The sequence below is a fragment of the Chlorocebus sabaeus genome, chromosome 20 (genome assembly GCF_047675955.1).
Source record: "Chlorocebus sabaeus isolate Y175 chromosome 20, mChlSab1.0.hap1, whole genome shotgun sequence".
In the NCBI taxonomy this organism is placed as follows: Eukaryota; Metazoa; Chordata; class Mammalia; order Primates; family Cercopithecidae; genus Chlorocebus; species Chlorocebus sabaeus.
In genome coordinates this window covers 62636291-62652503 of record NC_132923.1, presented here as the reverse complement: position 1 = coordinate 62652503, position 16213 = coordinate 62636291, and the positions used below count along the sequence as shown (strand labels likewise).

General features: G+C 35.4%; 2 protein-coding genes across 2 annotated transcripts in view; one reads left to right on the top strand and one right to left on the bottom strand.

The window, feature by feature from the left end:
- Positions 1 to 3237, bottom strand: part of LRRIQ3 (leucine rich repeats and IQ motif containing 3) — a 167523-nt gene extending 164286 nt beyond the window's left edge. The window contains exon 1 of the mRNA XM_007978288.3: positions 3056 to 3237. The gene's annotated coding sequence lies outside the window, so the exon portion shown is untranslated. The remainder of the gene's footprint in view (positions 1 to 3055) is intronic.
- A 53-nt stretch (positions 3238 to 3290) lies between these two features.
- Positions 3291 to 12861, top strand: FPGT (fucose-1-phosphate guanylyltransferase). The gene is made up of 4 exons (XM_007978289.3): positions 3291 to 3421; positions 5025 to 5192; positions 6657 to 6749; positions 9856 to 12861. Exons 1-4 carry the CDS (start codon positions 3301 to 3303, stop codon positions 11295 to 11297), a joined length of 1824 nt encoding a protein of 607 aa, XP_007976480.2. The 5' UTR covers positions 3291 to 3300; the 3' UTR covers positions 11298 to 12861.
- The last annotated feature ends 3352 nt before the right edge of the window (positions 12862 to 16213 follow it).

The following is a 16213-nucleotide window of genomic DNA, read 5'->3' as shown; positions in this document are numbered from 1 at the left end:
TCCCCGAAACCTCATGTTGGTATTTGGACAAAGTATGATTACACTACTGGGGAACTCCATTTGGAAAAAAAAAAAAAATTCCACAAAATACTAAGAGAGGAAGTATAATAAAAGTTCAAGGGTGGGACAATGTTTCCTTGCACTACAGAAAGTTGAGGGGTATGAGGGTTCCTCTAACAGGGCCTAGTGAGAAAAAAATATTTAAGAAATAAGTTGAGAACAGGCTAGCTGAGTAAATAAATTCAAATAAAACAAACTGCAAAAAGAGAATTTTTGCTTTTGTTGCATGTCAGGAAGGGTAACAGGAGGAAACAGTGGTTAAACAGAGCCATGAAGCACAAGGACTGGAAACAAGTACAGTCCTAGGCTGGCCTGACCACAGCATGCACTGTGAGCTCCACAGTACATAATCCAGGACCCTAGTCATTTGGCTTCAACTTCCTCCTATAAAGAAGGGGGGAAAATTAAACCATGCTTCTCTATAATTTCCACACAACAGTCATAGTTATGTCTGTAGAAATAAAAAAACAATGTAACTGGCATTAACTGTAAATGGGTTAGAAGGCATTTTAATGGGGGGATGAAAATGTTCTAAACCTGTACCTCAAAAAAGTTGTTTTAAAAAATCTATCTCATTCTTCCTTATGGAAGCTCTTCAGATACTCTCTACTCTCCTCCAAGAAATAAAAAGCCCAAATGCCTCCACAGAATATAATTTTTCAATTTATTATAGTCTAGTATGTTCAATGTCTTTTTAAAAATGTGGAATCCAAAACTAAATAGATTATTTCCTGTGTGTTCGATTTGTGCAGAATTAATGGGCTTACAGCTTGGCTGGACTGATATATTTTACTTTGGTAAAATAATATTCTGATAAATAGAAAATATTCTGATAAATGGAAAAACTGTGGTGAATAGTAAAATAATACTCTAGTAGCTGAAGATGTTAAACAATCATATCGCACTGTTTTATTATTTTGAATATGAACTTAAATAAAATCTCTAGACTTTTTCGGCCCCCAACAATCAACTGCCATGGAAATTTACTCCTACTCATATATAAAGTGTTTTTTAGTTTTTTTACTTAAAAATTAACATTAACGAAAATTTGAGAAAAGAAAGAGAACAGAACCCATAGCTGATATGGTATATTTATTTCCAGCAAATTTTGATTGCATGATATAGTCATATTGAGAAAAAATAATTTCCCATTTCTATGGCCATCTTACCCAGATCCAAGAAATACTCTATTTAATATTCTGTATGACACCATCCCAGATCCAAGAAATACTCTATTTAATATTCTGTATGATAGAATCTAACACATCACTCCGTTTGTCTCCTCACAACTGTTACCACTGGCTTTTTTTATTTGGTTACTTCTTGTTTATTTCACCTTATTAGAATATACAGACCCCAGACATACAGGCTCTGCTGACCTTCATTCCCTTGGGACCTCACCTAGTTCCACAGTTAAAATTAATTCTATCTTCTTGCTGACAATTCTTAAAATTGTATCTCTAGCCCAGACCTCTTTCCTGAATTCTAGACTCATATGTATAATGCTAACAGACACATACACACACAAACTTCCCTTAGTATTCACTGCACACACATGTGTCTGTTTATTCCACATGTCCAAAATCAAATTCTGGACTCTATTACCGCAACAATCTTCCTCAGTCAGAAACTTACCCATCTTAATTGATGGCCATCCCAAGGCAGTCATTTTGATTCCTCTTTTTCTCTTACAGTCCACACCCATTAATTTCATCAGCATATTTTATTGTTTTTGTCTTAAAAATACATCCAGAATCTGACCAACTTCTCACCATCCCCACTGCTGCCATCCTGGTCAAGCCTTCACCAACTCTCACCTGCATTATTGCAGTAGCCTCCAAGCAAGTCTTCCCTGCTTCTATCATTGCCTCATCCCCCATTATAATCCATTCTCGTATCTCTGAGTGATCTCTTTAAACATAAGGCACGTCACTTCAAAACCCTGCAATGGTTTTGTTTCCTTAAGAGTAAAACCCAAAATTCTTTCTATGGCCCTTTGTTCCCTCTCTGACCTCCTCTCGCTACTTTCTCTTTTGGTTACTCTCACTCAAGTCTCTGTATTTTCTAAATGTTCTTCAGTAAGACACCATTTTTTAATTAATGAAAAGTTTTAAATGATAAAACTATGAAAGAGTAATCTAATCTGCCATTTTATCCACATGCTTCCACTATTAGAACACGATTGTATAACAAGTCTGAGAAGAAAAACTAAGTAAATTTATGGTGCCCTGAATGCCTATGTACCTAATGAAGACCTTGATACAGACGAATCTTCTCAAAAAATCAAACGGTATGATGAAATAGCACAATTTCTGGGTTTGGGATTGAAATATATTTCTTAAATCTTTTATTACTAATTGTGATAGCTTGACTAAGTCACTATTCTCTGATTCAGTTTTCTTCTGTGTAAAGATGAAGCGATCTGTAAAACTAATAAACCTGGTGTTCTACAACAGGAACACCTCTACATAGCTACCCAAAATACACCTAAAAAGACTGACTTATTTCTAAGAATGCTATTGAACATTCTAGATTAATCTGCATATACAAAAGAATGACAGAAAATAAACCAAAATATCAAAAATATTTGGAGCCTGGTTGCGGATTGAATTTTATACAATTTCCAAAGACACTATCTGAGAGGCTGTCGTGTGTAGCCTACCAAGAAAAAAACAGAGGGCTGGGCTGGCTCACTCTCTAGGAACCACAAACTTAAGGTTCCTAAAAAGAACAGATTTTAAATATTCAGACTGTGTACGTATCATGACCCAGGGTTGGGGGCAGATGGCTCCAGATGACCTGGGGCGGCGGGGGGGAAAGGACAGATGGGGGAGATCTTCTATCAGGATCTCCTGGGGAACTGTTCCAGGCTGAAACAAATCACCAGTTAGGACGAATCGCCTACGATGTGAAAGTTGGGAAACTAGACTGTAGTTTCGCCTTATCCTTAGCGGGTCGGTTCTAACAATTTTGTAACCCAACCTGAACCACTCACCGGGTCAACTGGGCCGCAAGCCCTTATGAGTTGGAGACAAGTGGCCCAGACCCAACACAGTCAGACAAATCGCTGGGTGGCCATCTGCTCCCGAGACCGTTGCTAGAGAAACAAGACGAGAGATCCAGGTTCACCACATCAGGGTTTTCCGGGAGCCAGCCAAGTCGCTCCGGGGCGTGGTTACGTGAGCGACGCACGGAGGGGGCGGGCCAGAAATAACCGGACGGCAGCGCACCCCAGGGCGCATGCGTGCTGTGCAGCGCGGTCTCAGGGAAGGTGGGGCTATGGCAGCTGCTAGGGACCCTCCGGAAGTATCGCTGCGAGAAGCCACCCAGCGAAAATTGCGGAGGTTTACCGAACTGAGAGGTACCAGAGAAGGCATGCGAGTTCTCCTGGGCAATGCAGAGGGAGGGTGCTTTTGCGTGCCAGGAAGTTTGTTGGACTGTCACTTCCCGTCTGCTTCTCATCTGCAGGCCTGTGACCCCCCCCAGGAGTAGCTAGCTAATAATCCTTTTCAGTTTTTATTTATTCTTTTCACTGTCCCTGCTTGACATGCTTGTTGCTTATTCTTAGTAGTATAGATATTAAAATGAGGGCGGAGGAAGAAGAAGAAAGAAAATCTGGTGAAGTTATGCATTGATTAGCTCATTAATAAAAGTTACTTTAAATAAATCTAAAAGATATTAAGCACAGTATTTTGACCTTTATGAGTAGATTCCAACCCCCTAATGTAAACTTCACTGTTTACATTACATTCATCTACTTCTGTAATGTAAACGTTTGTTGAGGGAGTAACAGAGCATGGAGGAATTATAGATTAAAAATTAAAAGGAAGAAATTTGTTATCAAAAAATTGGCCATGCCACTTAATCCCCATACAACTGGCTAATAAAAGTGGTTACTGATGCAGTGACTGCTTAAAAAATACTGGGACTAATACTTGGATAACAGTAAAATATTCAGGACTATTAGATTCTAGCTGACAGGTTCTGTTTGTTAACTAATTAAAACGCTAAATCATTTTGTTTATCAATAAAGAGATTCCAACTGTCTACTAAAAGTGCAGACTGTCTTTTAAAGATGTCGTCAGAGAGTTGGGACTTTCTGTTATCCAGAATTTTATGTTCTAACAGCCTATGTAAGTTTGCATGGTTTATCTTAAAGTAATAGAAAATAAAGTACCCACATTTATAAACAGCAACATTGATGGAATGGATCTTTGAATTGTCTTTTTTTTTTTTTTTTTTTTTTTGAGACCGAGTCTCCCTCTGTCCCCCAGGCTGGAGTGCAGTGGCTCTCTCTCGGCTCACTGCAAGCTCCACCTCCCAAGTTCACGCCATTCTCCTGCCTCAGCCTCCCAAGTAGCTGGGACTACAGGCGCCCGCCACCACGCCCGGCTAATTTTTTTTTATTTTTAGTAGAGTCGGGGTTTCACCGTGTTAGCCGGGATGGTCTCCATCGCCTGACCCCAGTGATCTGCCCGCCTCGGCCTCCCAAAGTGGTGGGATTACAGGCGTGAGCCACCGCTCCCGGCCTGGGTTGTGTCTGTCTCAGTCACCTAACACTAAGTGTCCCTGATACGTAAGAATTGATTTGCAACGCTGGAGATTTGTTTGTCTCCTCTTCTTATTGAAGAATTGAGGCAATAGTCTTTGGCAAGTTAAAAGTCGCTCTCTTAATCAAGAAACATTGTATCGTTCAGCATTTGTAATTAAATTGGATTGTAGACCATAAAAGGGAGTGATCTAAAAGAGAGGAAAAAATAGGAACTTATGAACAGTCCTCATTGTACTATTTTGAATCATACTAATGCACCACTGATTATTCCCTAACTCTCAAAAGCCAAAGATACAATTTGGAAGATGGTAATAGATGTTACCTTCTTCTTCTTCTTTCTAAGTAGGCAAACCTGTGGCAACTAGAAAATTCTGATAATTTTTATTGTCATTTGCTTGCCTTTTCCAAATAGGCAAACTGGTAGCACCTGGAGAATTCTGGGACATAGTTGCAATAACAGCGGCTGATGAAAAACAGGAACTTGCTTACAACCACCAGCTGTCAGAAAAGCTGAAAAGAAAGGAGTTACCCCTTGGAGTTCAGTATCATGTTTTTGTAGATCCTGCTGGAGCCAAAATTGGTATGTGCTTTATGGTCAGATTTATAATATAGGTCCTAAGCGGAATAATCATTGAAGAAAAGCTTTTCTGTGACTTACAGTGTATAAGCTACATATCTCTACCCACAGCTTTATAAACTTTAAAATTTGAACATAAATTCACTTTTTTTAGAAAGATAAAAGGAATAGCAACTATTCTTACCCATTATGACTTACCTTGAGAAACTTCCAGAATGTTACTTAAAAGATAATTTTATTAGTTTTTATGAAATTTACACTACTCAGATAGGAATACTCCTTTGGACCTTATCAGTAGAGCTCTTAAGGTCCTCTCCACTCCAAAGTTCCTCCAGCAGTTTACATGAAGAAAGCAAAGTAGTAGGAAAAAATACTCTTGGCCTTTTGAGGACATAATGCAAAAGAACACTGTCACATGGCTTAAATATCATAATACACATATTTGAAAACCCTGGTTTAGGTCAACTTTGCCCTTTGACCTTCCATTGCAAATAGAAATAAATGCTGTTTTTCTGAAGGCTATTTTCTATGTGATACTTAAAGTTGAAGCCCCTTGATACCAGAGATAGGATATCTGTAAATGACATTAGCATTATTCTAATTAGCCAATGTTATTTTAATCCTTACAACTATGAGGTCAGTACTCTTATTATTTCTTTTTTTTTTTTTTGAAATGGAGTCTTGCTCTGTTGCCCAGACTGGAGTCAGTGGCGATCTTGGCTCAATGCAAGCTCCGCCTCCTGGGTTCATGCCAGTCTCCTGCCTCAGCCTCCCAAGTAGCTGGGACTACAGACACCTGCTATCACGACCGGCTAATTTTTTTTTTGTTTTTTTTTAATAGAGACGACGGGGTTTCACCGTGGTAACCAGAATGGTCTCGATCCCCTAACCTCAACATCCACCCGCCTCTGCCTCCCAAAGTGCTGGGATTACAGGCGTGATATTTCTGTAGATGAGAATCTGAGGTACTGAGAGTTAAATAACTGGCCCAAATAACTAGTGTGGTAGTTATATTTAAGATTTTTTTTTTGGAATTCAAGTTCTAAAAATCTTGTTTTCGAAAGGAACTCCAACTTGTGTTGTTGATTGTGTCATTTGGGAGAATTATTTAAATGGGCTTTGTGATTTGTAACTCTGTATGAATGCTTATGTTTATCAGTCTTCTAATGTTACAGATTGTGTAATTTATTATTTCTTCTTTCTTATAATTACTATTTTGGGGAGAACATTACCTCATCATTTATTACTGAGGGTTGTTATCTGGGTTTCATTGCTAATTTATTGATTGGTTATTTGCTATGAGACGTTTTTAATTTTGTTCTATTGCCAATACCTTTGGTGTCCATCTATTTAATTATTCCTGAAAGGCAAATCCTCAAGGTTTTATAACACCTAAATTTACCATCATGACAAAGTTTTAGTAGGTTTCTATTAAATAAATTGTGCTTTTTTAACTTTGTTTTTAAGGAAATGGAGGATCAACACTTTGTGCCCTTCAACATTTGGAAAAGCTATATGGAGATAAATGGAATTCTTTTCTCATCCTATTGATTCACTCTGGTAATGTTATACTTTACTAATTTACATTTTATTTTTAGTCTTCCACCTTTAATACTTTAGAGACTTTTTTCTGTCTTGCAAACACTTTCCTTCTTTTTAAAAAAAAAATCTTTGAAGTTATTCTGCTTTGAAAACAAATATTTCATGATTTTCATGATTTTTTTTTAGGTTGTAAGTAGTATAGTGGTTTTCACAAATTTTACTCATAAAATTGTAGATCACATATATCGTCAACCTTTTATGAATATTGTTTTCTTTTGGGTATGTATATAGAAAATTATTTTCCTAAGACAACTCATTCAAATATGAATAGTTCTCAGGAATGCTTTAGTGGGGATTTTTCTTTTAAATTTAATTTACATTTTAAGTTCCAGGGTACATGTGCAGGTTTGTTGCATAGGTAAACGTGTACCATGGTTGTTTGCTGCACGTATCAACCCATCACCTAGGTATTAAGCCAGCATGCATTAGCTATTTTACCTAATGCTCTTTCTCCCTTAATGGGGATTCTTGCTTTGAGGGAAGGCTGGTTTAACACGGTCATTACTAGACTTTTGCCAGTACTTTTTATCTTGCATTTTTGTGTGATTATTGGTAGCCAGAGGCCACAATGCTTAAAAATAAAAGGAAAATGTGACAATATACGGAGTGAACAAGTAAATGTATAAGAGAGAAATCACACACATAAAATAAGACATTTTAAAACAGAAAAGTAGGAAGGACATAGCCTCACAATAAAGAATAGCTTTTTAAATTGAATACGTTTAGTTGTGCAAAAATTTTGGTTACATGAAAACCTTTGTTGTTTTTCTCTGTATGTTAGGGGATTAATGAAAACTGTCATGAACCGACACCACTCCAGGGGCAGGTATTTTAGAATTGTTTGTCTACATGGCTTCCAAAGCACTTTCTCATTCTTATGATTTACATACAAAACAATGATTCTTTGTAAAGATGATGTCAAAGTAAAGCATCCAAGTTCTGGTTTGAAGACTAAAAATGTGTAAAAAAAATCTAATTTATAATTTTATTTAATAAAATAATTATTATTATCAGTTTAGTAAAAATTAAATTAGATACCAGGAAATGCATAGATTTTTTTTTTATTTTTGTTTTTTGGAAATAGATAATTCTTAGTACTAAACTTTACTATTGACTGGTCTTTGGAAAAAGAAATAATAGAAAGTTATTAGCTCCCTTTTGTTGAACAATATACTGTGTGCTGCCAAGTGCTTTACATGTATTATTGATCTTCAGTAATAAATTAACCTTAGCTTACTATAACATTTTTACTTTATAAACTTCTTAATTTTTTTAACTTTTTGACTCTATTGTAATAACACTCAGCTTAAAACACAAACACTGTACAGCCAAACAAAAATATTTTCTTTATATCATTAGGGTTTATTCCGTTGTTTTTATTTTTACCTTTTAAACTTTTTGGTTAGAAATGATGACACAAAAACAGTGTAGGCTTAGGCCTACACTGGGTCAGGATCATCAGTATCACTGTCTTCTACCTCTGTAGTCCTACTAGAGTTCAGGAGCTGTCATCTCCTATAACAATGCTGCCTTCTGAAATACCTGCTGAAGGACCTGCCAGAGGCCATTGTATTTTTAACTTTTTTTGGTATGTATCATATGAATTTATTCTAAAATAACAATGAAAAGTATAGTATAGTAAACACAAAAACCAGTAAAATAGTCATTTATTACCAAGTATTGTATACTATACATAATTGTATGTTCTATAGTTTAGTAAACTGGCAGCACAGTAGGTTTGTTTATACCAGCATCACCACAAACACTTGAATGGTGCATTATGCTAGGACTTTACAATGGCTCCAGCATCACTAGGTGATAGGAATTTTTCAGCTCCATTATAATCTTGTGGGACAACCTATATATATGCTGTCCATCTTTGAGCGAAATGTTGTAAAGAAGCAAATGACTGTATTTTAGCATTAGTATATTAGTTTTCTATAATTTTATTTTCTGTGAAGTAGATTCTTAATTAGAAGTCTAAACATGGTTGAAATTTGTTGTTTAAAATTTAGATACAGTCTGGGCGCAGTGACTCACGCCTGTAATCCCAGCACTTTGGGAGGCCGAGGCGGGTGGACCACCTGAGGTCAGGAGTTTGAGACCAGCCTGGCCAACATGGTGAAACTTCGTCTCTACTAAAAAGACAAAAATTAGCCAGGCATGGTGGCAGGCGCCTGTAATCCCAACTACTCGGGGGCTGAGACAGGAGAATCACTTGAACCTGGGACACAGTGGTTGCAGTGAGCCAAGATCGCGCCACTGCTCTCCATCCTGGGTGACAGAGTAAGACTTCATCTCAGAAAAAAAGAAAAAAAAATGTAGATACAACATCATGTTTTGGGCCATGGTCCTTCTTGTTTGTTATACATGTAATTCAAATCATTTCACAGATTCTACAGTATACTTAATTTTTTTCCTGACCTATAGTTTTTAAAATTGTGTTATATCAAATGGCAACAAGAGAATTTCTCTTTGAATTTTTAATCTGGATTACATTATTCTTTCCTGATTTACAGTAACACATGGTATATATTAAATATCTTTAAATATATTTTGATTTGTAACTTACAGGTTATTAAACCCTGGGTTTTGAAAATTTTATAAACAATACTACATTTTTTTTTTTTTTAATTTATTTATTATTATTAAACTTCAAGTTGTAGGGTACATGTGCACAACGTGCAGGTTTGCTACATATGTATACTTGTGCCATGTTGGTGTGCTGCACCCATCAACTCGTCATTTACATCAAATTACAAGAAAAAAACAAACAACCCCATCCAAAAGTGGGCAAAGGATATGAACAGACATTTCTCAAAAGAAGACATTCATACAGCCAACAGACACATGAAAAAATGCTCATCATCACTGGTCATCAGAGAAATGCAAATCAAAACCACAATGAGATACCATCTCACACCAGTTAGAATGGCGATCATTCAAAAGTCAGGAAACAACAGGTGCTGGAGAGGATGTGGAGAAATAGGAACACTTTTACACTGTTGGTGGGATTGTAAACAATACTACATTTTTAAATGGTTATTTTGTTTTAATTTTATAGGTGGCTACAGTCAACGACTTCCAAATGCAAGTGCTCTGGGAAAAATTTTCACTGCTTTACCTCTTGGTAACCCCATTTATCAGATGCTAGAATTAAAACTAGCCATGTACATTGATTTCCCCTTACATATGAATCCTGGAATTTTGGTAACCTGTGCAGATGATATTGAACTTTATAGTACTGGAGAATTTGAGTTTATTAGGTTTGACAAACCTGGCTTTACCGCTTTAGCTCATCCTTCTACTTTGACGATAGGTACCACACATGGAGTATTTGTCTTAGATCCTTTTGATGATTTAAAACATAGAGACCTTGAATACAGATCTTGCCATCGTTTCCTTCATAAGCCCAGCATAGAAAAGATGTATCAATTTAATGCTGTGTGTAGACCTGGAACTTTTTGTCAACCGGACTTTGCTGGGGGTGACATCGCCGATCTTGAAGTAGACTCTGACTATGTCTACACAGATAGCCTATTTTATATGGATCATAAATCAGCAAAAATGTTACTTGCTTTTTATGAAAAAATAGGCACACTGAGCTGTGAAATAGATGCCTATGGTGACTTTCTACAGGCTTTAGGACCTGGAGCAACTGTGGAGTACACCAGAAACACATCAAATGTCGTTAAAGAAGGGTCAGAGTTGGTAGAAATGAGGCAGAGAATATTTCGTCTTCTTAAAGGAACATCATTAAATGTTGTTGTTCTTAATAACTCCAAATTTTATCACATTGGAACAACCGAAGAATATTTGTTTTACTTTACCTCAGATAACAGTTTAAAGTCAGAGCTCGGCTTACAGTCCATAACTTTTAGTATCTTTCCAGATATACCAGAATGCTCTTGCAAAACATCCTGTATCATTCAAAGCATACTGGATTCAAGATGTTCTGTAGCACCTGGCTCAGTTGTGGAGTATTCTAGATTGGGGCCTGATGTTTCAGTTGGGGAAAACTGCATTATTAGTGGTTCTTATATCCTAACGAAAGCTGCCCTCCCTGCACATTCTTTTGTGTGTTCCTTAAGTTTAAAGATGAATAGATGCTTAAAGTATTCAACTATGGCATTTGGAGTGCAAGACAACTTGAAAAAGAGTGTGAAAACATTGTCAGATATAAAGTTACTTCAATTCTTTGGAGTCTGTTTCCTGTCATGCTTAGATGTTTGGAATCTTAAAGTTACAGAGGAACTGTTCTCTGGTAACAAGACGTGTCTGAGTTTGTGGACTGCACGCATTTTCCCAGTTTGTTCTTCTTTGAGTGATTCAGTTACAACATCCCTAAAGATGTTAAATGCTGTTAAGAACAAGTCAGCATTCAGCCTGAATAGCTATAAGTTGTTGTCCATTGAAGAAATGCTTATCTACAAAGATGTAGAAGATATGATAACTTACAGGGAACAAATTTTTCTAGAAATCAGTTTAAAAAGCAATTTGATTTAGAGACATTTTAAATATTGTACACTTTGCCCTTTTGAGTAACATTCCCGAGATAGGTATTTTCTGTAGGTTGTTTCACTGAACTCAATTAATGAAAATTATGTTAATGTAATTCCTGTAGCATAATAATAATAGCACAAAAGTACATATAAATCATTTTTGAAGAAAAATATTTCAAGACTAAGTTGAGAAAATGATATTTTTTGGATGTATATCAGATTTTAGTTTTTAATAATGATTGATTTGTGGAGCATTGTTTTTTCACATAGTTTTAAAGGTAATTTTCTAAGCATATCTTTAGAATTTTTCCATCTTTTTTGAGGCTTTTGATCCAGTGAAGTTCTAAGTATTCACTGGCACTTCTCTCCTCAACTGTAATTCTATTTTGAATAATAAAAATGGCATACTGTAGGATGTTCAGAGTAGTGTAGGAATACTGTAGAAATACTTTTTCAGAAACAAATCCGGGCCGGGCGCGGTGGCTCAAGCCTGTAATCCCAGCACTTTGGGAGGCCGAGACGGGCGGATCACGAGGTCAGGAGATCGAGACCATCCTGGCTAACTTGGTGAAACCCCGTCTCTACCAAAAAAAAAAAAAAAAAAAACAGAAACAAATCCATAGCTGACACATTCACTCAGTGCCCAATATATTGTGATTATTTTAGTTGATAAATAACTAGATACAAAAACCTGAAATTGATGATAAAATTCATATCTCATTAATTTTATTAAAATGAAACTAAAAGTACATATGTATTATACACTTGAACATGTGTTTGTATATCTTTAAATTTTTCCTTTATGTTCCATTCCATAGGAAAACACATACATATGCACACAAAACTCAGTTATCTGTGGGGAAAGTGGTAGTAATAATTGAAATTCATCAATAATCATATAATTTCACTATAGACTTTACTTGTATTATCTCCTGTCAGTCCTTCTAACAAAACTGAAATTACCAAATGAACTGAATTTACTTTTCATCTTAGTTTTTATCCACACATTGGTGATGCTGAGAAACAATAATTGGTCCAAATGCAGACATCAAGAAGCAGGCAGGAAAATGGAAAAACTTAGATAATACACAGATGATAAAGTTTCAAGAAAATAAAAATTGGCTGGAATCTCAAGTTGTGTGTTTCTATATTGGTGTAAGCATGTAAGTGAAAAGTCTTTGTACTACAGTGTAATAGAGAAAAGATTTGTCAGTGTGTGTTTTTTTTAATGAAATAACTAGTCTGTGCTACTTTATGTCAATGTAAAAATTGGTAAACTAGAAGTAAATTGTCCACAACCCTCAGTTATGATACTTGTGTTTGGGGTTTTTTTTTTTTTTCCAAAGTTTTTTCCAAGGATAAGATACAAATACATGGTAGCTATTGTTTAAAAATGATTGATTTACTTGCAGATTTTTCAGAGGATGTTATGTGTTTGTCATTCACTAAATGTTCAGAATTGTAGTTTTACCAAATCTGAAGTGCCATCAATTATAAGAATCACCATTATTTTATGTTCCATTAAGAAAAACACAATAAAACATGACACAATGCTTTGTTACTTGAAATTTTCATATTTATTGGAGATCTCTTTTAGTTGTTTTTAAATACAGATTTTTATTTAACCCTCTTGCATATACATATCAAATAAAAAAGTGAAATATTGAATGAATGTACATATAAAATAACAAAAAAGTAAAATATTGAGATATCATCAAGAAATTTCTACAGCTTCACATTCAAACTCTCCAGCACTTTCAGAGCTATTGATATGCATATGTCCACCTAGTACCTTCTGTGCTTTCAGAGTTATTGGTAAGGCTGTATTTCCTGAGTGCTCTTACCACACTTATGTCTGGATTTTTTTTTACCTAACTGCAGACCCACACTCCTGCAAGTTTTGATACCCTTCTGTTTGACAAAACTCAGTTTCACTTTTGCTTCAGTTTAATCACAGGTCCTTAGAAGATCGGACCTGTGATTGATTTGTCACAAATTGATGTCATATTAACATGTTAATATTAAAATTATTGTTTGGTAAACCAGAAGTGACCATCTGAAGCCCTCAAATATGGTATTTGTGTGTTTATTTTTTCTTTTTCAAGATTCTTTTTAAAGAAAATATATGATAGCTGTTGTTTAACATTTATTTACTTAGAGTGTTCAGAGGATGTTATGTGTTTATTAAGTGCTCACTACTGTATTTTACCTAATCTGAATTTTAACCATAATCCTGCACAATGCATGGATTCCAGTTGCTTTGAAATGGTTCTGTTCACAGGACTTATCAAGGTCTCTTGCTCTGAGATGTATTGCTTGGTGTATAGTAGCACACACATACCACCAATAGTGTACCTAATTCAACTGAAATGACAGTCATATACACAGATATGACCAAGTTCACTTGTGAGCAAGTAACAACTCCATGACTATTGCTGCCTAATAGCTATTATACTATCATTTGTAAGGCACATTCTGTTTTCTGGGATGTCGTAATGTGGAGAAAAAAAGATGAATTAGGAAATGATTCTAACCTAAATGTGTGTTTTAGTAAAAGGATCTAGGCAAAAAAAAAAAAAAAAAGTAAGTCACTCCTAAATTTAATCCCTGAATGTAGTGTACATGATGAGAGAGAAGTATATTTTTGATAAGAAGTGACTAAATTTTGTAACAATCTTAATTTTTCAGGCTTTTCATTTAGTCTCCCAATAAAGATTTGTTTTTTTTTCTGAATTTTATCAGCAATAGAAAAATAAGACCTAAATGGATAAGTTTGAAATTAAACATTTTGTCTCATTTTATAATTATTTTTATAAAATCATAGCACTTACATCATATACTCAGGTGTGTCAAATCCTGCTATTGTTTGTAACTATAATCCATAAACTTATTAATGGTTTAATAACTGTCAACAAGGGCATGAGAAAAATTCAACATTTGGTAATAATCTTTTACCTTAGGCATTTATTCTCTAAGCAAAGCAGAAATAAAAGATATGTATCACTGTGTACTGATTGAAATAAAGCTTTAAAAATCCAAGTGATACTCTGAAATCATCAAAAGTTTGATGGCATGAATCCAGGATTAATTCCCACAACCCCGGATGATCTAGACATCTTCCGTAGCTACGCAGTACTCCTAATGTTAAGATTACCAAATTCAGCAATAAAGCCAAAATCAAAACCGCCTGTTGTCACATATAGCTGTTAAATAAACTACACAAAATCAGAGTTGCTGTTTACATACATCATGATGCCTTCTGGACTTGAGCACCTTGGAGGCTCAGGATTAAGGCACCTCAGTCTAGCCTAGCAGAATTACAATGGAGAGAAACGAAAATTCATTAGTAGCTCAAAACCAGCTAAAGGATTTCAGATGCTCTTTTCCTTGTTCATCTAAATCAAGTCTTCATCTGTGTCAAGAACTAAATTGTTAAAGACCTTTTTAATTTGCTTAGTGCAAGAAAAATAATAGCAACTATATATCTAGTTAAATTGAGTCTTCTGTGCCTCTCAATTTTGTTTAGACAAAGCCTATTTCTATTGAGGTTGAGAAACACAATTCTAATACTTAATAAAATTGTTAACATTCCTTGCATTTAACTTTGTCATATTTTCCTTCCTCCAATACTAGTGTGCCAAATTCTGTAACATAATCACATTCTTCATGCTCCCATTTATCTGTATATACAGAAACTTCTGCTTAGGTTTTTTTTATACGTAATGAAAGTCTAGTCATACCAGTCTGGTTGAAGAATACTAGTTCTGTCCCTGGAAGAGCTGTCTACGTGAGCCATAACAAACCGAACTTGCCACGTCATTCAAACTTGCCAATTTGGCTGTAGTTTAGTAGACGACAACTTTGGGTCAGGTTAATATTTGGGGAAATGGAATAATAAAAGCTGCTGATTTTCCTACTGTATTGATACTTGGAGGATTGGAGGTGTAGAGGGAAGATGCCTGTAAATGAGTGACTATTATCCACTACCTGCACATCAACTTGATTGTTGACACTTATGTCTAAAGATGTTCATCCCAAGAGTATTATTGTGCATGCAAGTAACTGATTGATACTAACAGAGTTAACATTTTATTTTGGGCTGCTTGGATAAATAGTCTATCTTTTTGAAGCCTCTGGCTGCAGGAATCTCTTAGCCATCGCACATATAAATTTCAACCATTCACACAGAGCAATTCATTTCTGATTGCTATAGACTAGTGCAATCCATCTGCTAGTGTCATTTCCTAGCTATCTGTGCCAGAATTATACTCCTTCAATTGTGCTTCAGTGCATCTCTGAAACAATCTAAACTAAAATGTCTATATTCTTTGGCCACTGGCTTATGATGTGTTACTGATATGCTTGTTGAATCTCCAGCCTCCTTAAATGCTTTTTAAAATCTTTGCTACAACCAACACATTGTAGCTAAGTAATCTGCACATGTGAATGATTTTTTTTTAATTTCTTTTCTTACCAGTATCCACTCTTTTCTCTCTGCAGCACATTCAGATGGTTCAAGTGAGTTTTAATTTACCACTTCCTTGTAGGAGAGTGTCACATCGCCCAGAATAGAATTAAAGCATTTACATCCTGAAGCAAAAAAATCTTTTAAAATACAACTATGTCGAAATCAAGTAAGTGTTCATTTCATTTGCAGGTTTAGAAATGTTGCACTGCTTAATGAAGTTTACGTGAGTGGTTTTTTTCCTATTATTTTTAGCCTTGGGGTTTGAGAAAGTAAATTATGTCTGTCAATATGCTGTTCTTTAGAGAAGTTTCAAATATTTCTAGAACTAGAAAACTTGGACTACACAAAGAAATAATTACGAATAGATCAAATTGCCCAAGTTCAGATTTTGAATGTACAGGCACACTGACAAGTCATAAATTAAAAATGCACTAATTATATATCACTGGGAT

Excerpts from the sequence above, each read along its gene's own strand:
- FPGT (XM_007978289.3), top strand. The coding sequence starts at position 3,301 with ATGCGTGCTGTGCAGCGCGGTCTCAGGGAAGGTGGGGCTATGGCAGCT. Across the intron at positions 3,422-5,024 it reads GAGGTTTACCGAACTGAGAG|GCAAACTGGTAGCACCTGGA; the intron begins GTACCAGAGAAG and ends TTTTCCAAATAG. Across the intron at positions 6,750-9,855 it reads CATCCTATTGATTCACTCTG|GTGGCTACAGTCAACGACTT; the intron begins GTAATGTTATAC and ends TTAATTTTATAG.